We start from the raw sequence: 25,656 nt of genomic DNA, 5'->3' as shown, positions 1-25,656 counted from the left end.
TGTGGAACAGTGGTGAACCTTCCCAGGAGTGGCCGGCCAATCAAAAGTAACCCAAGAGCGCAGCCAAGACTCATCCAAGAGGTCACAAAAGAACCCACATCATCCAAAAAACTGCAGGCCTCACTTGCCTGTGTTCAAGACTCCACCATATGAAAGATACTTGGAAAAAAATGCCTGCATGGCAGAGTTCCAAGACAAAAACCACGGCTGGAAAAAAAGGACATTTGAGGCTCGTCTCAATTTTGCCAGAAAACATCTTGATGATCCCAAGACAAGAGGGAAAATACTTTTGTCTGGAGCGACAAAAGTTCAACTTTTTGGAAGGTGTGTGTCCCATTACATCTGGCGCAAAAGTAGCACTACATTTCAGAAAAATAACATACCAACTGTAAAATATGGTGGTGGTAGTGTGATGGTCTGGGGTTGTTTTGCTGCTTCGGGACCTGTAAGACCTGCTGTGATAAATGGAACCATGAATTCTGCTGTCTACCAAAAAATCCTGAAGGAGAATGGCAGGCCACCTATTTGTGTCCTCACTTGGGTTCTGCAGCAGGACAATGATCCAAAACACACCACCAAGTCCACCTCTGAATGGCTGATGAAAAACAAAATGAAGACTTTGGAGTGGCCTTGTCAAAGTCCTGACCTGAATCCTATGCTGTGGCATGACCTTAAAAAGGTGGCTCATGCTTGAAAACCCTCCAATGTGGCTGAATTACAACAATTCTGCAAAGATGAGTGGGCCAAAGTTCCCCCACAGCGATGTAAGACTCACTGCAAGATATCACCAACACTTGATTGCAGTTGTTGATGCTAAGGGTGGCCCAACCAGATATTAGGTTTAGAGGGCAAGTACTTTTTCACCACACAGGGCCATGTAGGTTTGGATTTTTTTTTTCTCCCTTAAAAGCTTCATTTAAAAACTGCATTTTGTTTTCTGTTGTGTTGTCATTAACTAATATTTAAATTTGTTTGATGATCTGAAACATTTAGGTGTGACAAAAAAAAAAAAAAAAAACACCCGGAAGGGGGCAAACACTTTTTCACACCACTGTATCTTGGTTGTTTTCAGCAACTAACGTTCATTCATTTCATCAAAGTGTACACACTGCATGTAACTTTTTTACACCCAGCTCAGAACTCCCAACTAATCCCGCCCAGTTCTCTTGTCATTGTGCCGGACTTTCTGCTCCATGGTGTACCACACACTTACATGCATTTGTGGCTGAGTTGGCAGTCTTAACTATCTACCATCTTTGCTGCAAATGGAAGAGAAATGAACATTACATTAAAAGACTAAAGCTCTGGTCGACACTTTGAGTGCATGTACTGTATAAATACACATTTTTTGTCCTAAGGGAATTGTTGCATACTTTGAACTTGCTTTGTGGGTCATGATCTTGCTGTAGGACGAAGTCCTGATACTGCAGGATGGTGCAGAATGCTTTGTCATTTTGGTTCAACTTGTTGTTACAACTTTTGACCAGTTGTGTATCTTGCTTCTCTTTTGCAACATATTGCAAATCATCAGCTTGATATGAATCATACTTAACTCAAAATGTAGTTTTCCAGGTTTTATTGGTGTGAAAAAATTGCACATTGACAATGACATTAGATAAACCCTGATACAAAAGCACAATAATGCTTAAACCTGAGCATGTCCTTCACAGCAGTATGATGTTATCATTTGAATGCATCTTGCTGCTTGCTTTTCCACGTGTTGTACAACAAGCAACAAGATGGGACGTTATAAGTTAGAAGTCCACCTATAGGCAAAGCACATACAGCAATATATTTACAGTCATCACTATTTCACCACTGTCACATTGCATTGTTACATTGCTCATTACAACAACTACACTTGTGTTCAATGGCAGTTAGTGTATTATGGTCTTGGATACAAAATAACTTTAAAAAATGACAGATAAGCCTTCATTAGTAAGATGAAGTGAGAGTGAGCTTAACTCAGCCCTAGATGTTAAGATGTGTGGACTGTCTTAAAGATTTACTTGTCGTCAGAACTTATTGTGTGGCTCTCTCTGACACACACACACACACCAAATAGTTATGCTAGTCTTAGTTGTAGTGCCTTTTTAGCAATGTGCCACTGCACAGTAGCACAGTAGTAGCGCCTCACGAGGAAACTGCTTTCTCCACGGCCATCACTCTGCCTTATTCAAAGTGGCCATTAAACACACTACTGTACTATGCAGTTTTTACTTTTCACATTCTCACCATGGTAGACAGTGTTTAACGTTCATGTCACAAGTACATTTTGGATTTGCCTGCTTTCTCCAAGACAACACAGTATATGGTATGTACAGTACACTGGGGGAAATACGTATTTGATCCACTGCTGATTTTGTAAGTGTACCCCCATAGAAAAAGATCAACAGTACATACTTGATGGTAGATGTGATTTAACAGAGACAGACTGAATGTAAAAAAAAAAAAATTGAGAAAAAATGTTAAATCAAGTTTATAAATTAATTAGTACAGTATTTGATTCCAATAAACATCTTCTTGACTTCTCCTACTTTATGGACTAACCCTTATTGGTAAGCACACAGATCAAACATTTCTCATAGTTGGTCACCAGGGTTGCACACATCTCAGGATGGATTTTGGTCAGAGAAACATCCCCAAAGCAGAATGTTTCCACCACCATGTTTCAAAGTAGGTATGGTGTTGCCTCCAGACACGTCGAGTCCATTTGATGCCAAAAAACTCAAATTTGGTCTCATGTGACTACATCAAATTCTCCCAAGCCTTGTCTGAGTCATTCTCGTATTGATTGTCAAACCTCAGACGGGCCTGCACGTGTGTCTTCTTGAGCAGGGGGACCTAACGGCACTTTATTAAGCAATAAACTTTGGTGACTTGATTTTCCCACCTCCTCTGTCCTTATTAAATATTTTATGTTCCCCTGGGTCGTAACATGGACATATAATCGGTCTATGAGGGACTCAATCTAATAAAATGAATGTACAGTAACCTTTATTTCATGTTATTTTGTGTTTACATTCTGTCTCTCTCTGTTAAAATAAACATATGATAACAATCGGGGGACCAAATACTTTTTTTCCCCCACTGTATATCAATAAATAATAGTGTTACATTGCGGGGTTGGAATGTTGTAATCACAGTGAACACAGACATAAATCTGTATAGTATTTCATCCCAGCTAATTGTCTCCAACCTTTGCACAAGGAGACAGACCATGTGCATGTCAAGTTGAAGTTTGTTACTGCCCACAGACGTGCACACAGACACTCAGTGCAGGTACATTCACATTGCACACAACAGGAATGTTTAACCAAGCATGTCTATATTGAATTACTTGGTTGACATTTATGATTCACTCATTAGTTCAATAGCTTGTGGAATAGCAAACTGTGCTGACAAAACAACACAACAAAACTACTACAACTGCTTGTATTGTGTATGCAGTATACACATCTAGAGTACTTCCTGGCTGTGTATGAAGTGTACGAGCATACAACAATGTCATTGTAGAAAGGCACAGCGACTGCAACAGCTCAAAGGCGGCAAATATTGTCTGAAAAACTGTATGCTATAAACTGCTAATCAGCACTGATAATAAAAGACAATAAAACAGTGATGAGACTTTCTCACATGTTAACATGCACTGATACACAACCAAAATCCAACACACACACACACCTAACCCTAAACACACAAAGAAAGGCTAACAGCAAAAAATAAATTGGCACAACAAACCTCATTACATCACCAAGTTATTGCCATTGTTTTACATGACTAGAAACGATGAGACGAAACGATCCAAATACTGATATGATCGATACCAGGGTAGTATCATATCGGGCCCATAGAGAATGACATTTTTTAGTTCTCTTACTGGTTTTCAAAAGTATCTGTTTTTTATTATGTTGTTCAAATGTATTGTGTATTGTTATGTTTACAACCTTAAGAACCAACTTTGGTTTTTATTTTCTTGCATTGTTGACTTTACTTTGCTCAAACAATTGCATGTAATAAAAGGGAATAATTGCATTATTCTGTTGATATTGTTAGTCCATTTTCTGTAGCGCTTGTCCTTATTAGGGACACGGGTGAGCTGGAATCTTATCCCAGCTGACTTTGGCCGAGAGGCAAGCTACACCATGGACTGTTGCCCGGCCAATCAAAGGCAATCTGCGACTGATATTGTTACATCGTCTTATATTGTTCTATTTATATATTGTTAAATTGCTCACAACTAAGTGTGTTAATGCCAAAAATCTTTGTCGGATGTTTTATACTAATCATCAACAAATTAAAAGCAAAAATCACAAACTCATACAGTGGTTTGGAAGAATGCCCAAGTAGAAAGTATTGCTGTCGCTACCTTGATTTATATCGGGTTCATACCAAAATTTGTCGTACTGAAAATAACATTTATGGCGCCCCCTATTGGTTGTGGTGAAAATGCTTTCCAAGAGCATGCATTATGTACTACATGCATACATTTAATACAGATATGATTCAATTTTTGGAATCACCAAATACTCAATGACTTATTGAACAAGTACTTTCTAAATCCAGGAGGTGTCCCTGCAACGACGTGTTTTGATGGTGGCCAAATTTTACGCGTGTGCTCGTCAGTCGATGAAAGGCGTGGACTAAATTTCATGCTGATTCTTACAATTTTAAGTCAACCACACTTATGGGATCAGTGTTTGGGATTTAATAACAGTGCCATCATATGGTGTAATTGTCGAAAAAAGAGCATAAATGTATAAATGAGGGAAAAAAAAGTCTTTGAACTAAAAAAAAAAAAAAATCCCAAAGAGGAACTTTGAATGCAAGTGCGTACATGATTGTATACGAGTCCGTTTGGTCAGAAAAACTGTCATACATTTTTGTTCTGATGCTTGTCAAAATGTACTTGGTTTGTCCATCAGAATCTTTTACTATTCACAACCTGCTACTCCAAGGAATGAAATAAAAAACATAATAAAGTTGAAGAAAGAGATACCAAAGTTGGCCAATATTAAGATCAAGTAAAGACTAAGATGCTGATCTAAGCACAATTTTGAATTAATGTAATGCAAGTATACCTTTTGAACCCTGATACCTTTCTCATCTTGTGTTATTCAAAACGAATAGTGTTTTTTGTTATGACTAAAAAAATGTGAACAATGGTGAACTGTAATATGTAGAGAGCTAAAAGCAACCCTTAAAACCAAAGCTTAGGTCCAATGTTGTCTAGTGTCTTGGCAGGGACCACAACTATCAGTTTGAGGAGTCAGTGTAGCATGAAGGAGGCTGCTGTATAAGTGGACTGTAAGACTGCTCATGCTGCAGGAAAATGTGACAAATCACAGGTGAGCTTCACCCCATTCACAGTTTGAAGGCATTATTGTATCTTCAAAGCCTAATGGCCTTCATTCACTCTGCACCTTTCTACCTTTTACCAATGTCACCTCATCACCCATTCACTCAGTCATTCAAGATTGTGGTTTATGCTGCCAACAATAAATAATAGTAAATAAATAAACACACACAACCAGGACAGTTCAACATTTTAGGATCCCAAAGCGAAACGAGATCATTTCAATGGGTTCACTGTTAAACGCAAAGTTTGCAATTGAGGATGGTGGCTATGCCACATAGAAGACATGAAGACGATTTGTGATGCTTTTCATAAAATACTACTAATGTGTTACATAAATGTTATACTCTTAATGGTCAATGTATTCCTTGAAAAGTCAACTTGCCACTTTTTGTGTAGCACAAATGTAGCATGTGTGAATTGCAGCAAACGTCTTATTTGCATTTTTGCTATTGTAACAAATACGTCACGTCAAGGCTTTCCATAGCAATTCAAGGCTAAAACCTGATCACATTTTCCGAGCTGGTTTTATATGAATTAGTTGAAGTAATACAGTATGAATTTAAAGCATTAAAGCATTATAATTACAAAATTGCTTTAAAATTAGCTTTAAAGGCTCACCTGACACACTGCCATTTTGGGGGAAGCTATACTCAGGCCAAAACTGTATGGGACACATTTTACATTTTAGCACATCTAAAGTGTTCTTAAGGGTTAATAGCCTTGATTCTTCTTCAGGTTGTTTTGCTGCATTTGTGCATGGTTCAGACATGGAATTAGGTGCACAAAGGGTTTTTTTAAGCTTGAGAAAGGAGACACGCCTTCAAGAACTTGTAAATACAGTAGCCCCCCACTATTCATGAGTTACGCGCTGGCACCACCCGCGAAAAGCAAATAAACGCCAGTAACTGACTCCCATAAAAATGTCTATTTTTAACACGCTAATAGAACCCGAATTATGCTGCTGCATTGAGGCTCCCTCCAAACCCTCCTGCGAGATTGACGCCGACGTTCTCCTCTGACTTCGGATCACCATTTGAAATAAATGACCCTTGTAAATTTTAGATTCGATTCAGCTACAATAACCATCCCCGTCTCACTTTGCCATTGTTCACTCACCACGCAGGGAACTTACAACCTAAATGCATAGAAGCATAATCCATCTTTAAACCCTGTAACATATCGCAGACTTAAATCATTTGAAATCATAAAATGTATACGTACTCATCACTAACAATGATGAAGTTTGCTGTGCATTTTGATGATGATATGTTTAGCACAGGGTGAGCTGATGCCTTAAACTTTGAACACTTGCTGTTACAGTGCTTCCCATTTTCTTCTCTTTTTTTTCTTAATGTATGGAACAGTGCTTTCATTCACTCCATAACGGTGACTTGGCAAACATTTCTCCTTCCTTTTAACATATCCTGAAGCGTTTTCCTTCCTTTCTACGGTTTTCCCACAAAACAAAACAAAAAACACAAGGATCAAAAATCCACAAATTTGCAGGGTTGCGAATGCTTAATCGTGAATATGTGGGGTTCCACTGTCTTGAACATGAAATGCAGACCTTCTTATTGCTGCGGTGGTTGACTACGTGGTGTGTAAACTTTGTTGCTTTGGGTTCTGATGGAACGAATGAATGACACTGCCAATGTTTTGAGGCAGAGCTACAACAGTCAATCTGGAAAAACAACTCATGTTGCTGAGCTGTGGCAGTGCAGTGACAGTGGAAACAATAAACATTCAAACAGTAACACCCTGTTGATCAGCTTAACAAGGTGTTGAGTTCTGTCTTACTAAAGGCAGACTGGCAGGGCTATAGAGATACAGGATAAGGCAAACTTGGCTACAGAGAATAGACCTCATTGGCAACAAATGTTCCAAGGCCACTACATCCTCAGTTTTTTGGTTGTAAATGCCATGGAGCTTTTTATGCAAATACTGAAAAGGCAGTTCACCAAGCAATGTACTGTATGTCTATGGCTCTGCTCCAATGACTTGACAACAAGCTTCAAACACTCGCCTCAGTGGCTCGTGTGTTGAAAAAAAAGAAAAAAAAAAAAGACTGAAAGCAGCCAGATACCGTTAGAGCAGACAACATAGCGCCAAGGGAATGAGGACTCCCAAAAGGAAGTAAGTCACTCTGTACAGGTGAAGTGGTGAGAAGGTCACCATGGCAATAGACACAGGTAATGGGAGGCAGGAGGTCAGATGCAGCACTTTACTAAGAAAAAAATAACATGTTGGGACATTGCAGCAGAATTTCCCTGGTTGGACTTCATGGTGCCTGTGCCGACATACCTGTTGCTGAGCTTGCAAGTGTTGGCGTTAATAAGCAGCATGTAAACAATGATGACAGGTACATAGTGTGGCCAACAGGGGTCAGGAACAAGCTGGGTCGAGTACCTGCAAAGGGATACAATAGAAATACTCAACAATAGCCACCTTCACAACTAAAGGTGTATTTTATGCAAACGACCATGGAGGTTACAACAGTATCAATAATGGAAGATTGTTTTTTATATTGCATAGTGAGAAGACTTAATAGAACAGACAGTCCTCAAGTTTCATGGTCAAGTATGTACAATATAGCAAAAAAAAAAAAAAAAAACTAGTTACGTGCGCACGGCGGAAGTATACATTGGCACCAGAATACATGGTCACATGTTGCTGCCACTTTTGATCTTCTTAGTCAACTTTTTCCCTAAGCATGAGGCACTCTTCTGATGGCAACGCGTCAAAGAAATGGAACATGAAGTAAACTTAAAACAATGAATTGCCCCATCATCAAGGATAAAAATGGTATCTTTGAACATGTGAAAGGATCTGCTCCTATGAAATGGCCAGTGATAATTAAGCAGTGTCGTGGTCACATTATAGAGCCTCCCTTCCCTTACAAAGCCCATTCCAGAGTGCAAGGCAACTAAGAATATTATGATTTATGAACAAATGAAGTCATTAGAAGATCATTAGAAGATGTGCTAATGATCACATTAGCAAAGAAATGGCTAGACAGTGTGTTCACAATGTAACTCAACTCTGTTGTTGGCAACAAACTAATATTGATAATAAACTGTTAACTAGAGCAACCGTAAACAACAGTGTTTTGCACCAAACCGTAGTGTTTAAGGTAGAGTTTCTACTGACAAACATACAATGCTGCTGTTCTTGCAACCTCATTTGAAAGTAAACAATCATTTGCCCATAAGGACGGTGTAACATAGTACCTTAAGTTGCGTATCCAGTGTAAAAATGAGGGCGTACTGAGAATTACGGGTACAGTTAAGAGTGCAGACAAAGTGAGGTGAAGTTGAAGGTCATCTGTCGCCTCCTGTAAAGCCAACTCCGACAGCAGGGGCTGGGTGCCATCACATTCTTTGGCCTTACTGGAATTTTCAACTCCTTTGTGCTTCTGAGGTGCCTGGGAACATTGTACACACACATGTACTGTACACATGTATTCAAACTCTTAATGATACACATTTAAATATGCTGTGATGCATTTGACTTACCAGATTCAGAATGTGACTCAAGTACCTTTCTGTCATCTGGAGTCTTAGTACCTGGATATACAAAAAGTTATTTACTGCTAATTGACGAGTTAAGGCCTTAATTTCCTATGCAAGATTGCAGACCTGTCAACCTCGACAATTTAAGAGTTCAGTGGATTTCCCGCTGTTCATGATTCAGCAATCACATCCCCGCAAATTCAGACTTTTGGTTCATTAATTTAACAACTTAAAATGCCTTTAATAAGTGTGTGAGGTGGGGGTATGCTTCACAAGATCTCATAAAACATGATATTTCTTGTTTGAAAAAGCTGTCTCGCGGGAACAGGACAGCCAGAAGACTGCACGCGATGACATCGCTACTGTGAATGGTAATACATATAAAATGGAAGTGGCAGTGCCAGAGGCAGGATTGGAACTGCACATTATGTGCTTTACGTACACTATAAACCTTGCAATCCAACCTGCACTCTTGTGTTCCTAGCATCACTCGCTTGCAACGAGTGGCTATTTTTTTCATCTGCGTTGTACAGCTGCCACAGTGTTAATGTGCAAGCATTTCTGCATAAGACTTCTATCAAAACATTGGATCGTAGAATCTATTTCGGAAATTCATTCCTTCCTGGCACTACACTCTCAAGCATCAAGGGAACTGCAGTTGTTTTAGTGTAAACATACAGTACAGCTAATCTACAGCAATGTGTGCATAACAACATAAATGATTAGTAATAGCAGCTACAATTGCCAATATTTTAAGTTTTAGACATTTTTTTTCAATATGCCAAAAAAAGTTCAGTTAAAAGCATCCTGCTTAGGTCATAAATGCCAAGTTATAACACATTTCAAAATGCATTGTTTTGTGAAAGTTAAAGTTGTTTGTGCAGTCCTATATTTTGTTATAGTTTTCTTAAAAGTAATGTTAAATTATCGTCTCGTCTCATTCTCATGAACCCGATAGTGTATCGTCTTGACTCGTGAGCCGAGTCTATCGTGGCACCCTTAGTACGAGGCATATTATAGCGATTAGCATGTGGATTATGCCTGCATGCATTTACCTTGCTAGCTTCCTTCGTTGCAAGTGAACAATGGCCATTAAAAAGATTATTGTAGCTGAATCTAATACAATAATTACAACAGTAACTTTTATTGCAATGTCGATCCGAATCGGGGAGAACGTCAACATCAACATCCAACAGGGTTTGGAGGGGCAGCAGGAAGCCAGTGTCACTTATGATGCTGCCTCTATGCAGCAGCATAATCCGTTTTTTTTGGGATGTCAAAACTAGCCATTGATATAGGTGTCTCAATTACTTGTGATTTTTCACTATTTGTGGGTGGTCTCGGAAAGTAAGCCCTGCTTCGGTCATGCTCTCACGTCCAAAAACTCATGTCTTACATGAAGGTACTTTTAATACAATTGCGCTTTGGATTTTTATCACCTGTAGAATTAGTAACGCTGAAAAGATGAAGATATCAGATCATGCTTTTTGTTTTGCTACTACGTCATGGGAGGAACATGTTCTGGACTCACCCTATACAGGTGAAGCAGAAAGGCAGCAATGATTGACAATGCTCCACAGAATGTCCCGCCCACAACAGTCAGAGACAGAGTGACAACAACCTGGGTCCGCAGTTGTAGAGTACCGCAGTCACTTGAGACAGATGGTCTAGCACAGGGAACAATCAAACATTTACTTGAATACATACAGTTGAAACCAGAAATGTACATATGCTTTCTAAAAAAAGACTACAAATTTTCTCACTATCTGACATTAAATCGGACTAAACTTTTCCTGTTTTAGGTCAGTTAGGATTAGCAAAATTATTTGTATTTGCTAAATGCTTTAATTACGTGAGACGTGTTTTGCGTTTTTATTACTTTCTTCAAGGTTCACATATATTATCTTAATATTTAGTAGCCTTTAAACTGTTGTCTGCCTTTAAACTGTATGATGTAAGTGAAGTCTTTTGGGCTTGAGATCAGGGCTCTGTGATGGCCACTCCAAAACATTTACTTTGTTGTCCTTAAGCCACTTTGTGACTGTTATGGCAGTATTCTTAGGGTCATTGTCCATTTGGAAGACCCATTTGGGGCCAAGCTTCAACTTCCTGGCTGATTGCTTGAGATTTTGCTTCAGTATTTCCTCACAATGTTCTTTCTTCTTGCCATCTATTTTAATCAATCAATCTATTTTAATCCTCCTGCAGCAAAACAGTGCCACAACATGCTGCTGCCACCCCTGTACTTCAGTTGGGAAGGTCTTACAAGCATGCTACTTTTTCCCAATTCAATGGTCATTATGGCCAAACAGTTCCACTTTTGTTTCATCATACCATAGGACATGTCTGCAAAATTATGGTCTTTGCCCCTGTGTAATCTGGCTTTTTTATGTTGATATGTTATGTTGATATTCATATTGATAAAACACGCTAAAACCAGTCCAGTGTAGGTCAAGATATACTTAACACCATACATGTCACGGTTACAAATCTTGTACCTGTATGTGTATCCTGACCATAACGTACTTATTTTTGGGGTCCAAAACACGACCGGCTAAAACCCGCAACAGCAAGAAAATACCAACAGGGCACCCACATCATCAAAGAACCTGTGCTGTAAGATGCACAGGTAGTCAGCCATTTTGGTTTGTAGGTGACATTTTTTCCTGGATTTGGGCTATTTCATTTTTTGTTTTTTGTGTGGTCCAAATACGCCTTCATAATGTTCTAATTCAGTCTGTGTTCTATTTCATTCCCAGAATGTGCCGCAGGGACAATAAAAATTAGCTGTGGGCCGCACTTTTGACATCCCTGCTGTACAGCTTTTATATTGTTGGTACCTGTGTAGCACTGCTAATATTAATGACATCAGACGGGTAATGACTTGAAGCAGTGTGCTTCCCCAAAATGCCATTGCTGCCCCAAAGATGTAAAGCACAGGGTGGAGTAGGTGCGGCCATTCTACAGATGCAGTCACATTCTCATGAACGGTCCCATTAGGAATGGTAGGAGGGGCGACATCCATTGGGGGAAGGCAAAGCGACCACATATCTTTTGCCCCGTTACAACTGATGAATGGATAAAAAAAAAAATGCATCTGTTACTTTTGCAACATTTTCACCATGTTTTTACATCAAGAATACTCAACCCACACTGCCATACCTACCTAAAGATAATATGAAGGATATAAACAGTCAGGTTGACTTTATGAGGTTGAAAGCCTTTGCCCAGCACCACATGTATGGCTGCAGGTCTACATGACATCAGGATAGAGTACAGCTGACCGCCACAAGCCAGGAGAAGAGTTACAGTTGTGTACACTGGCACCATGGGGCCAAAGAATCTCAGAATCTGTGAGAAGTGATAACCAAAACTCAAATTCTGTTATCACACATTTACTGTACATTTTATTGTGGGCCCATCTGTATCACAAGCAAGCTGCACCATAATCCCCGTCAAGCAACAAAAACACGAGAGTTATGGCACAGCAGATGAATAATGATCAAATATATGGCTGTCAGAAATGTCCAGAGGACGCTGCAGAATGACATGGAAAAAGTTATTTACGCTTCAGGTCAGAGGTTTATTATACTCATCACAGGCATGAATCGGATTCCTTTTGGGCCCTCAGTAAACACTTATTTTTCCAGGGTAAAATTATTCAATAACGTACACCAATGATTTAAAAAAATATATATATACTGAGCACAAGTTTGAATTTATTTGGGGTTTTCTCTAATATACACAAATTATGAATATAATTATATATAGTGTAAGTATTAATATTAATATTGTAAATACTGGTCAAAGTATATTCTGTACATGACATGCTGACTAAAAGTCTGACAAGTCAAAATTTCAAGTTTAGGTGCACTCGAAACATTTCTTATTTTTAGCAATGTTCAATCATTGCCACATCATAAGGTTCATGTAAAAAGGTAACTGTACAATAAATAGTGTACTGTACTTGAAAAATAGTGGCAAATACTCCTCTCACTTAAATATATTCCAGTGATAACAATTACGACGATTTGGACACCCCATGATTTTTAGATTTCAATGAATAAACACGTCTTATTCACGCGGAGTAATTTGGCCCCATAACCATAGCCTAGCTTCTTGCTTGGCAGCTGTTGTGTGTGCGTTACAAGCAAAACAGAGGCATTGAAGTTGCTTCCCAAGCGGATTAAGGAGTGTGACGGCAGTGGCCACGTAAGGTAATGATTGTTATTGGATTTTCAAAGTTCCTGCACTTAGTCAATACTATCTGTATGGCAAAAACTGTGTGGCAGCGGACACGTTAAGGTACCGATTGTTATTGGATTTCCAAGGTTCCTGTGTGGCAAAAAATATTTGTCTCACTATAATTTAGTATTATCCCACTTTAAGCAATCAGTCACGTATGCCCCACATACTTGTGTATTAAAAAAATGCTATTTACCTGTCCCAACACTCTGGGAAATGAAGTCCTCACTGACACCTGAGAAAAAACTTGACATTGTAGAGCTCATATAGCTGCAGGGGACTGTCGAAAGACTGTAGCCATGCTACCTTATATTGGCAGTTGGGGGCAGTGTGGAGCTGAAGGTGGACACTTGATGTGTTGTCTGGACGACTTGTGTGGAGCATCCCAGAGATCTCTGTCACTGATGGCACACTGATGGAAAGAGTACCCAATAATGAGTGGAAATTTGGCCAAACTGCGGTGCCAGGGGCACTGTGAGGAATTCCCTGGGCAGCTGTGGTTACCACAGCTCTAGGACCTAACCGACCCATCAAAAGCAATTTTTATATTCTCTCCCATGAATCTGAATGTAGTTAAATACATGCTTTGTTTTGTGCGATTGGCTGGCGACCAAGTGCAGGGTGTACCCCGCTCTTGCCCGAAGTGAGCTGGAATAGGCTCCAGCATACCCCCGCGACCCTAAGGAGGACAAGCAGCATAGAAAATGGATGGACAGTTTTTGTTTAACAAGATTAAAAAAAACTGTTCCAGGCTGGGATTGACCTGAATCATCTGCCTTAAAGGGCAGCAGCTGTACCATTACACCACCAGGGACTGACAGGTGAGTAGGTGACCTTTGCCATTCTTTTATTCTGCCGCATGCCACCAATCACTGTGGCAGTGTCAGATTACTGTTTTTTTTATCTGCTGCCTCGAGCTAACTTGGTGCTCTATACCTCAAGGCAGAGACGCGCATCCACCCTTGGATAGTGGGCGCTACGCACAGCCCCTGTCTGTGTGTAGGGAGAGGAGGCTCTGGTAGAATGCATTGTATTGGTCTGATGGACATGTGAGGAAACCTAATAGCACTAACCTGGCAGTTGTAAAGGAGTCCTCCAGAAACCATGGCACTTTCATTCTGTAGACACTGGGCAATCTATCTACTGGCAAACATGCAGTGAGCTTTTTGTCATGTAGGTTGTTCAAAATGCGCTTGTATGACCAAAGACAACTTACCTTTCTGTGCTTTACACTGACTTACAACACTAATCCGGAAGGCCTGATAGACCTAAAGACACAACAAGGGTCACAGTGCAGTGACAACATAGGGACAAAGTGTCTAGTCAGCATTGACAAATACCTGGTGAAAGTGCTGTAGCTCAATGGTGTGACGAAGCCCAGCGAGGTTGATGGTGATATCACTGACAGTCCAACCTAAAAACACAACAATCAGATAAAAAGTCTGTTTCAAATATGTGTGAGAGAGCAGAATCGCAGGGGCCACATCACAACTCACCAAAGGAAAGAACATGTGGAACAGGAACTGACAGAGTCAGAGATTGCTGTCTTTGCCACTCACACTCCACCATGAACTGCAATCAGAGTCCAAAGTATTTTTAATTGCAACAAGAGTCCAAAGTATTTTTTAAAGTATTTCACTTTGCTTACCTTGTCATCATACATGTTTGTTACACATGCTATATATACTAGGGGTGGAACTGTAATGCGCCATCACCCTGGTTCAGTTTGTATCTCCGTCACTGTTCACTTCATTTACATTCTTTAAAAGTTTACAACATTTCTTTTTAGGAAGGCGTCTGCGTTCATACAGCAACTTAGGATTTAGTTTCTTCATTCACCCATTCACACACTGATGTCGTAAGACAGCATGGAAGTCAGCAGTAACTAAGTTCATTATATTGATCGTGAATACCTCAACCAGCAATGGCAACAGCAAACTTCTGATTTTTGTTCAGACCACTTCTGTCCATCCCCACATTGACCACGATCACCATAGCTTTCATTTTATACAAAAAATGAGGACATACACACGACAACATACGCAATTCAGCGTAAATTACCTACCCTTTTGACATTGACGTTGGAGGCCGAAACCACCAAATGAGTGATTGAAGACAAGTCACTGAGACTCAGTGTGAGGACCTAAAGACGGGTGACAGACAACAATAAAAAACACCAGTAGCATATCATTGGAATGAAAAATATCCTTTATTTACCTTATATGGAGGCAGAAGCTCAGTCCCCTTTGACAAATCCACTGCATGTAAACTGTGGAGAAAAACATTTCTACTGTGCTACAGGACAGTGACAATATTAAACTGCTGATTGTTAAAGGAGGTCGACTGTAATGACATTCTTACCATGAAGAACCACTCTTGTGCGTGCAGCCATATACCCAGCTGGTCATTTCCTGTTGGACAAAAAACAGTAATATGCAAGATACAGTGGAAGAAATCAGTATTTCATTTTTCAAGTTTACCCCTTTACAAGACAGAATTTTGTTCAGTATAATATTTAACGTATAATATACATTAAATAAAGGTTATAAATTCATTTGCATTTGCTTGAGTAACACGCTTTGCCAATGAATCTTTGCTTGGGAAATTGTGATGTGGTCACATGAGAGTAAAATTCAGCATTAAGTGGACTGGATGTGTTTGAAGGCAGAGAAATGGTGAATATGATCCCAACGACACCATCACTACTGTCACACATGGAGGTGGAAACAAGTCTGCTTTGGGGCTGTTTCTCTGACCAAAATCCTTCCTGAAACGTGTGCGACCTTGGTGACAAACTACAAGAAATGACTGACCTCTATGCTTGCCAACAAGGGTTTCTCCACCAAGTACGAAGTCACGTTTTGTATTGGGCTGAAATACTTTGTGGTGTGAAAAAGTGTTTGCCGCCTTCCTGATTTCTTTTTTTTTTTTTTTTGCATGTTTGTCACACTTACATTTTTCAGATCATCAAACTAATTTAAATATTAGTCAATAACAACACAACTGAACACAAAATGCAGTTTTTCAATGAAAATTTTTATTAAGAGAGAAAAAAAAAATCCAAACCTACATGGCCCTGTGGGAAAAGGTGAGGCCTGCGGTTCTTTGGATGTTGTCTGCACCGTTCACCATTGTTACATGTTTACGATAATGACTCTCACTGTGGTTCGCTGGAGTCCCAAAGCTTTAGAAATGGCTTTTTTGACCCTTTACCAGACTGATGGATCAGAATTACTCTCAGTTATGTTTTAAAGGGTGGGGGAATCACTTTTTCACACAGGGCCATGTAAGTTTGGATTTTTTTTTTATCCCTTAATAATAAAAACTGCATTTTGTGTTCACTTGCGTTGTGATTGATTTATCTATATATTTGTTTGATGATCTAAAACATTTAAGTGAAAATAAGAAATCAGGAAGTGGGCAAACACACCACTGTACATTACATAACACTGGTCTACACCCAAAATGCTTCTGAAATGAAAGTAGTCAATCTTGGCTAATTTTGGGTCACTGAGTATGAAAATGTTTAAAATTGTTGTGAAAGATACACCACCCCTGTAGTATACCATACGCCCAGAATAAAGGTAGGTGTTGCGTAATGTTGAGTACAGAACCCAGATTCACTTCACGTCATATCAGGTTGTGTATTACTCCCTATACGTTAGTACGTAAATACATTTTTATCTCAGAAGCAGCATTTTTTCAAAATTTTTAGACCAGTGTAATCATTCCACCCTGGAAATAATGTTTCAAATAAATGATTATAGGCCTAACATATGACATGATGCCAATGATGAGCATATGTAAACTTCTGACTTCCGACTGTATCTTCCGACTGTATCAATAGCTTCCAGTCAATCAGTATTACAATGACAGCGACTCAAAGTATAAGTCAAGTATCATAACAACAACAGGATGGTACCTCCATGTTAGAATGTGAAAATTGGTTTGTATGGTGACAACAAGAACTAAGTTTAAACTCACCAAGTTACTGCTCCGACAGTAGAAATGACTGTAGGCTTTCCTGCGACTTGAAAGGGCAAATAAGAAGTATCTGACCTCTACTTCCTGGAAGTACAAAGCTATAATGAAGACTTACAGTATAGCACATGCATATAAATATCAAGCTCCCTGTCCAAAACCCCGGACAGGACTGTCTTCAGAAAAGACCTACAGCTAGGCCACAATACACAGGCAATGTATAATCTTAACTAATGGGAGTTTTCTATTACATTGAAAATATTTAATACCTTTGGTGTGGTATAAGCCAGGCGTAAACTGTTAACTTCACTCCACGCATCTGGAGAATCTATGGTGATAAAAAGACACAAGCAAATATAAAACGCTGTATAGTAGGCAGGCAAAGTTGGAAATGAAATATACCAATTGAAAAAAACAATTATGGAAACGGACATATACATCTGTCTCATCGACAGAATGCTTTGGAGTTAATTATGAATTTATTAATAATATTATAAACATTATTACAGACTACCAGCATAGTCAAAGAAATAATCAAACCTACATACATTTCTATAGGCTGCCAGTTACGCAGGTTATACTACACTGCGTGTTTAAAATGAAAATGACCTGCAAAACATATTGGAATCCATTAACGATACAAGAAAAATATACAGAATGAGAATGAATCCAAAAAAGACCAAAACCAGACATATTACCAGGAAGAACATCAAAATGCCCACAATTTTAATGTATTAATTAATGAATAACAATAGATGGTAAAATATTGAACGAGTTAAAGTGAACAAATGTATTGCAATTGTATTTGGAATACAGGAAGTGAACAAATGTTAGATGTAGATGTAAAACGGATGGGGCTAGGATTAAATAAGCTTTGCTTCTTCCTACTCCTTTTGTGGAACTGTGAATTGTACTACGTGATGTATTCCAATGTAACTTGTATGCATGTTCAAATAAATTAAACCATTACCAAGTAAGAGCTACAAACTTGTGCTACTGGCGAACCATGGCTTCCAACCTTCAGTGAAAAGATGCAACTAGATGATGATGATGATGAAACAAAAACCAAAGTTGACAGAAACCAAACCTGGGAGCGTGATGGAGGATTCTTCAGTGTCTCCCAGCATTCTGACTGGATGTCGAATGAAGTGGTGGTTCAGTACAGCCATTCTCTTTTCTGGGTCCTCTGTCAACTAAAATGGAGATACGGTTTACACGCTTCTCGAGATAGTATTATTTCTTCACAATGTGCTACAATTTAGCTGGGGCTACACCCATGGGGCCCGGCCGGGCACAGGACAAAGAGACAAAATGGGTGCCCCATCCAGTGAGTTCACCGCTCATGGGAGGGGCCAATGGGGTCGGGTGCAGAGTGAGCTGGATGGCAGCCGAAGGCGGGGACCTTGGCGGCCCGATCCTCGGCTACAGAAGCTAGCTCTTGGGACATGGAATGTCTCCTCTGGTAGGGAAGGAGCCTGAGCTGGTGCGCAAGTTTGAGAAGTTCCGGCTAGATATAGTCGGACTCACCTCAACACACAGCAAGGGCTCTGGAACCAGTCCTCTCGAGAGGGGCTGGACTTTATTCCACTCTGGCGTTGCCAGCAGTGAGAGGCTACGGGCAGGGGTGGCAATTCTTGTTGCACCCAGGCTTGTGGCCTGTATGTTGGAGTGCTCCCTCAGGGTATTCCCTTGTTCTGCTGGACGACTTCAACGCTCACGTTGGCAGCATTGGAGTTTCAACTCCCACCTCCGCTTCGACCATGTTCCGAGGGAGGCGGCTGACATTCAGAATCAGAGGCCTCAATCAGAGTCAGAATGGGCCATGTTCCGTGCCTCCATTGTCAAGGCAGCTGATTGGAGTCGTGACCGTAAGGTGGTCGGTGCCTGTCTTGGCGGGATTCCCAGAACCCCATGGTGGACACCGGTGGTGAGGGATGCCGTCAAGCTGAAGAAGGAGTCCTATCGGGCCTTTTTGGCTCATGGGACTCCGGAAGCAGCTGACAGGTATCGCCAGTCCAACCGGTCTGCGGCGCTGGCAGTCGCTGAGGCAAAAGCTCGTACATGGGAGGAGTTCGGAGAAGCCATGGAGAACGACTTCCGGATGGCTTCAAAGAGATTCTGGACCACCACCCGGCGTCTCAGGGGGAAGCAGTACACAGTCAACACCGTGTATGGTGGGGATGGTGTGCTGCTGACTTTGACTCGAGATTTTGTGGATCGGTGGAAAGAATACTTCAAAGACCTCCTCAATCCCACTGACATGTCTTCCTATGAGGAAGCAGAGCCTGGGGACTCCACGGTGGGCTCTCCTATCTCTGGGGCTGAGGTTGCTGAGGTTGTCAAAAAGCTCTTCAGTAGCAGGGCCTCAGGGGTGGATGAGATCCGCCAGGAGTTCCTTAAGGCCCTGGATGCTGTGGGCATTGTCTTGGTTGATACGACTCTGCAGCATCGCATGGACATCGGGGGCAGTACCTCTGAATTGGCAGACCGAGGTGGTGGTCCCACCTTTTTATGAAAGGAGATCAGAGGCTGTGTTCCAACTATCGTGGGATCACACTCCTCAGCCTCCCTGGTAAGGTCTATTCAGGGGTTCTGGAGAGGAGGATCCGCCGGATAGTTGAACCTCGGATTCAGGAGGAGCAGTGTGGTTTTGGTGCGACGTGTGCAGTGATGTGGCCTCTACATCGGTCCGTTGTGGTGACGAGAGCGCTAAGCCAAAAGGCAAAGATGGATGGATGGATGGACGGACAATGTGCTAAATATCTTTATCCATATCAGCCATAACTGACCTGTCTAGTTTCAGGATCCATGAGGTCAAAGAAAGCTCGAACAGTAGCAAGAACAAGCTCTTTGCACCTGGAAGAAAATGTTAAAAGGATACTGTATATACAGTACGTACAACAAAGTGTGACTGATAATCTTTGAAAGGTTTGAAAGAAAAGTACACCCAAGAGAAAGCCATGTCTCTCACCACACTATGGATAGGTGGTCAGTGGAAATCCAGGTCCTGGGAACTGCAGTAACCTGGAAAGAAATGAACACTTGCCATGTAGAAATTAAAGTCATTTTATGGACAATACCTCCATTTTCAAGGCCTCAAAAGTATTTACACACAGTGACGTGAAGCGGTAATAGTTTCAGAACCAAAAGCTGAATGTAGTACAATTAGCAAACAGTGAACTTACCACAAGAGACAATTTATTGGGGTCTCCTGAAGGGGAAGAAGGTAGGGATGTGAGACCAGAGCGCACTTGGTAGTCACGGTAACCACCACCAACTGACAGGACTGTTACGTTCTTCAGCTTCGCTGCTTGCTTCACCCACTTTTGTCTCAGCGAAGAATAGAAATCTAGCAGCACATAGGACATGGAGATGAAAAAGACCTTTGTACATACAGGATGCACTAGTCACAGGATATTTCAGGATGCACTCTAAAATGCACTCTAAACTTTACATGTCAACTTAAATGTGACCTTCTCTAAACCTTTGAATGCACATGTCCAACTGTTGAATATTTCAGTACTTATTGCACATTCTGATCACAGTCTGATCCATGAGCAATACATGTCCTGGTTCAATTAGAGTTAGTATTTCAACAGCCCTCTTCATCATGCTGTTCACATTTTGACATCATGAGGCCAAGACTACACCTAATCAACAGTACCTCGCCATTGCGAGGCTTTAAACAAGAGTGTTCTCAGAGGGAAGTGGCCGCTGAGCTTAGCGTGTCGCAGAACAGCAGGACTCAACTGAAGTACATGGAAGAGTCACCTTTGTGACTTTTACCATTCAGCTACTTCTTAGACAACGAGTTGCGCACAAAGTACTGACACATTCAACAGTTGGACATGTGAAAGTTTAGATAAAGTCAAATTATGTTCACCTGTAAAGGTTTTGCATTTAACACTGTGTGCACAATTATTAGGCATGTCAGTATTTTGACCATATTCTCATTTTTATGCATATTTTCCAACCCCAAGCTGAATACACTTAAGAGAGTTCCTTACCCAGCAGGTATGGGTCCATGGCCAGCACTGGAGCCAAATGAGGGGAAGCGTGGGTGATGATAAGACTAACCAGATTTGTGTTGAAGTGGGGCAAAGTGAACAGCGCCCGTGCCACCACACCTCCCATTGAGTGGCCCACAAGAACCACGCTCTGAGGGGGTGTCTTTAGGTGCTGAAATGTTTCCAGAAGAGAAAAACAAGAGTGTTAAAACCTTAACTATCTTGCCTCCAAATTCTGTCATATTACATAACGTCCATTCCTCGATCCTAGTCTAAACAGTGAATGATTTGACACTGACCTTGTAGAGCTTCAGGATGACCTTAATGCTCTCATGCAGGAAGTGTGTCTGTCGAAGTAAACTGCCACCATAAAGTGCCACAAGTTCTTCATTGAAGTCAACAGTGAACACGTTGAAGTGGAGACCTCCTTCCATGCGTTCAGCTTTCCTCAAGGCCACAGACCCCAGACAACGGGCTTCAAGAAGACAATCCAAAATTTAGACAATGAACAAGCAGGATACTGAACAGATTTAGAAAAAAAACGACACCGTATGCTAGATCGTCTCATTCCTCCTAACAATGTCCTCTGATTTTGGATCAGCATTTACAATAAAATTGACTGCTGTTATTAATCTCCAATAACCCCCCGTTATCTTTAATTACCGTTCTTCGCTCGTGAACAAGATGCGAATATGCAGGGACGTGAATGCTGAATCACAAATATGCGGGGATTCACTGTACAGTGGAACTTTGGTTAGCGTCATTAATCCATTCCAGAAGGTCCGACTCAAACTGAAACGAACACTAACCTAATAAATTTTTCCCATAAGAAATAATACCGTACCGTAAATTCCAGACTATAAGCCACTACTTTTTCACAGGCTTTGAACCCTGCGGTTTAAACAATGATGTGGCTACACTGGGTGGAAGCACCAAGAGAAAGCCCATGTAAGCACAGGGAGACCATGCAAACTCCACACAGACCTCCCAGCTGGATTCAAACCCAGAAGCACCTAGCTAAACACACACATTACATTGAAAACGTTGATTACCTTGTTTGTAACTCCCCGCATTTCCAGGCAGAAAGAGCAGCGGTGCACCAAAGAGTTTAAGTTCTTGTATCTCCTGGGCATAGCGCCCCTCTCCGTACAGGTAGAGCCCGTATGCCGGGTACAGTCTGGTGACACGACGAGGCAATGGCACACGCTGTGAACGCAACATGCACACAGACAATGTTGTCAGTTTTAAACTCATGTCGGTCATTACCTCATCCAAGCTAATTTGTTTCATGCTATACTTGATGGGAGTGAAGAGGAATGCAGCCAAGAATGCCATGTTCCATTTTCCTGTCCTGTCTTTTAATCTGTATTTGTTCCCACTACTGATTGCTTGTTGCATTTCCTTCCCAAATACCGTCACATCCAGTGCAGGGCAAAGCAACAAGGCACACCTAGTAGTATTAGCACAGAGTTTGTGTCTGGTAGATGTCGGATTGTTCCTCTTCCACGCTGCTCTTTTTCATCATGATTAAAGCCTTCCTATTCCTGTTTTGGAGATTTATGTGCATAGTCTATACTCTTGTTTTTTCGCCTGTTGGCCAGCTTACCTGCTTTGCTCCAGCTGCCCTTTTGGTTAAACTACATTTGTTGTTGTTAACCACCTTTGTTTTTAGTTACATCGTTAACTGAGGGTTTCCTCATGCTTATGGACGATCACACCCTTCGTGAGAAAACCATTGATCTACTTAATATTTTGCTATCACTGCCTCTTTCTGGGCATCTGGGGTCCAAAAAGAAGCTAATTATGAATGAAAGGTGTAACTTTTTTTTTTTTAAACACAGCAACAACAAAGTCAGGAAACCGGTCATCCCAAAAAAAAACACCCACCCGACTTGCTTGACAACTATTTACATTGCTGTAGATACCTCAGGATAAACTGGTGTTACTAGCGCACTGAGCAGTTCACAGATGAGTTTGCTATCTTATCTCCCCCAAGAAAGCTTTTATTCTAGCTTGCGAACATCTCATATTATTTAATAACTATGACTCTTAACACATTTTCACTTTCTCAGCTTTCCTGTGGTACTGCTTTGCAGACACATAAATGGACACAGGTGATATCCAGATGCTCACTAAAATAAAGCTATTCGAAAATGAATAACATTCTGTTAAGTGATATTTAGAAGTGATAAGTGACTTATTATCTATACAAAGACACAATTTGTCATACAGCTTTCATTAGATCGTGTTGGTGTACCTAATGATGTATTAATGTCTTTCATGTTGCTTTGTCGAATACTGACAAAGAATTCAGAAGTGACTTCTTACCTACACAAAGACAAAATTTGTCATACAGCTTTCATAAAATGTCTTTCATGTTGTTTTGTAAAATGCTGACAAAATACCACAAAGCAATAACCTTTATCATTCGTTGCAGTGATCACATAAAGTAACGACAGTTCTAGTTTTTATGTTTGCAACGCTAACACTGGCTTCGTTACATCGTCATGACTAGGTTTAGTAGTAGTAGTACTTGTTACATACCAGGTAGTGGGTATTCAAACGTGTAGGAATGGATAATTGTTTTGATAATTGTATTCAGACATGTAGCTACAGTAGTAATTATTACATACCAGATGTTGTGGGTATTAAAACATGTAGGTTTAGTAGTAGCAGCACTTGTTACATACCAGATATTGTGGGTATTCAAACATGTAGGTCATACTGCATCTGTTGTCTTCGAAGCCAGTGAGGAATTCTTTCAGGCCAACAGCAAGAAGACTCACAGCACAACCGTAAAACAACACCGTTCTCAAATTCATCTTTGTGCTCTTGAAAGACGTTGCAATGTTGATGGTGCCGAAGACATCACAGTAGTCACACAGCCGTGAACACTACTAGCGCCATGGCGACAGTAGGCACTACGTCATTTCCGGGATGTGGTTTTGTCCGGAAGTAATAATAGTTAATAATAAAGAATGCTAACCTTACGAAACCTACAATACTAGTACAAACACAAATAAATTACAAGACATACAATAAGATAAAGAATAGATAATTACAAAATGAAAAAGTAATTATAATACGCTTTTTATTTAATTTTCTGCACACAATAAAAGTGTTTTACTCACATTTTGTTTCGGGTCTGTCACCATCATAGGAAATTGAGTGAAATCACTCAGAGCCGTCTCCGTTTTTATTTCAAGCAGAATGGTAACTGTTCATTTCGTCATTAAATGGTCTCTTAGACACACCTTTCATCCCAGTTTCATGTTTTTAGACACGTACATGTCCCAGTGTGACATTTTGCTTCAGAAGATATCCTTCAAAGTGTGCATTCAGAGCTGTGCTGCTTCAGTAAAAGCCACATTAGCGACATCTGGTGGAAGAGTGAAGTCAAAGCAACGCCAATGCTCTCCTTACAAGCCAACATTGTTCAATTCAATTGTGAATTGTATTATGTGATGTATTCCCTTGTAACCTGTATGCATGTTCAAATAAAATTAAACCATTACCATTACTAAACTGCCACTGACACCACTGTTGAAATTTGTCTTTATTCACGCTGATTCACTTAACACTCCCGCGGCTGTTTTTTAACCGATATGAAAAATGAGCACATGAATGCATTTGCTCAAGTCTTGGCACACTCGCTGTTGTCATTAACTCTAAACGTTTGGTCAATGACAATCTCCGACTTCCACCTGAACACTTCAATAAGTATACTGTCTACAATGTCAACTTAGTCCCCTAATTTTGACAATGTAGTGCTGACTCAAATCCATTACTGCTTGTACACATACCTTTTTTTTTTACAATATTAAATGTAAGAATTTTCAACGATGGCATCATTACAGCACAAGAACGCGTTAGGAGTCCGAATTAAAATGAACTATACTTTGCACATGATCGTGATAATCAAAATTTTTTGCATTTTATTAAATAACTTATTTTACATTTTCAGAGTTTTGCATTCAATACATTTTGTAGAAAAATATGAAAAAACGCCTTAAAAGTTAACTCTACTTCTCGTACACTTATCTTCTCCCGCGAGTCGCCATGTTTGTTACTGTCCCACTTACGGAAATTACGTCATTGATGTTGCTGGTTACCTAATACTATTTGACAACCCATGGCTGCAGCGCCGCCACTGCTTTGGCATGCGCATGACCGCCTGTGAATTCGTTATCGTGTGGACTAATTGTTTTAGAAGGCCACCGTGTGGATACGATTTTTTTATTTAGGCAAATGTGCGTTTTTGATATCCGTGTTCTTGTAGATAGCCTTAGTCCCTCCCCTTCTGCTACATAGGCCAAGATGGCAACCATTGACACCAGCAGGTGTACAGCTAGTCATCCTCTGAAGTCACATGACAGCCCCTTCCCTATGACAAAGTGTTGTTACACCAGTACATTATAGGTTCTACAGATTTTTTTTAAAACAGATATTGTAACACCTGTGGCCATGTTAGCTGTTAACATACTAGCTATTAGCACAGTTATTTCCATTTCTTTGCAAGTCTCCCAATGTTAAAATAGATCGCTGATGAGACATG

The 25,656-nt window shown here is 40.4% G+C and overlaps 1 protein-coding gene across 2 annotated transcripts; it reads right to left on the bottom strand.

Moving 5' to 3' along the window:
- Nucleotides 1–1,573: 1,573 nt before the first annotated feature.
- Nucleotides 1,574–24,210, bottom strand: pgap1 (post-GPI attachment to proteins inositol deacylase 1). 2 transcript variants are annotated; one of them, XM_054787499.1, is made up of 26 exons: nt 23,792–24,210; nt 22,154–22,307; nt 21,401–21,576; nt 21,102–21,273; nt 20,280–20,443; nt 20,066–20,118; nt 19,884–19,950; nt 18,182–18,287; nt 17,364–17,422; nt 17,098–17,181; nt 15,475–15,524; nt 15,331–15,382; nt 15,179–15,256; nt 14,610–14,685; nt 14,454–14,527; nt 14,330–14,381; nt 14,187–14,256; nt 13,420–13,525; nt 13,310–13,348; nt 12,035–12,219; nt 11,709–11,936; nt 10,400–10,535; nt 8,872–8,922; nt 8,587–8,780; nt 7,661–7,765; nt 1,574–7,583 (listed from the first exon to the last, which is right to left on the bottom strand). In XM_054787499.1, exons 1-26 carry the CDS (start codon nt 23,921–23,923, stop codon nt 7,445–7,447), a joined length of 2,802 nt encoding a protein of 933 aa, XP_054643474.1. In that variant the 5' UTR covers nt 23,924–24,210; the 3' UTR covers nt 1,574–7,444. The 2 variants fall into 2 exon arrangements, with proteins under 2 accessions (XP_054643474.1, XP_054643475.1); XM_054787500.1 differs by having other exon boundaries at nt 14,187–14,253; nt 23,792–24,207.
- Nucleotides 24,211–25,656: the final 1,446 nt, after the last annotated feature.

The sequence above is a fragment of the Dunckerocampus dactyliophorus genome, chromosome 9 (assembly GCF_027744805.1).
Source record: "Dunckerocampus dactyliophorus isolate RoL2022-P2 chromosome 9, RoL_Ddac_1.1, whole genome shotgun sequence".
Taxonomy (NCBI): domain Eukaryota; kingdom Metazoa; phylum Chordata; class Actinopteri; order Syngnathiformes; family Syngnathidae; genus Dunckerocampus; species Dunckerocampus dactyliophorus.
The sequence above is the reverse complement of the archived record's forward strand: the minus strand, read 5'-3'. Positions and strand labels throughout refer to the sequence as shown.

Coding starts and splice junctions, on each gene's coding strand:
- pgap1 (XM_054787499.1), bottom strand. CDS start 23,923: ATGAATTTGAGAACGGTGTTGTTTTACGGTTGTGCTGTGAGTCTTCTT. Junction 14,686..15,178: donor CCAACGTCAATGTCAAAAGG/GTAGGTAATTTA, acceptor CTCTGATTGCAG/TTCATGGTGGAGTGTGAGTG. Junction 7,584..7,660: donor ACTTGCAAGCTCAGCAACAG/GTATGTCGGCAC, acceptor TTTTTTTCTTAG/TAAAGTGCTGCATCTGACCT.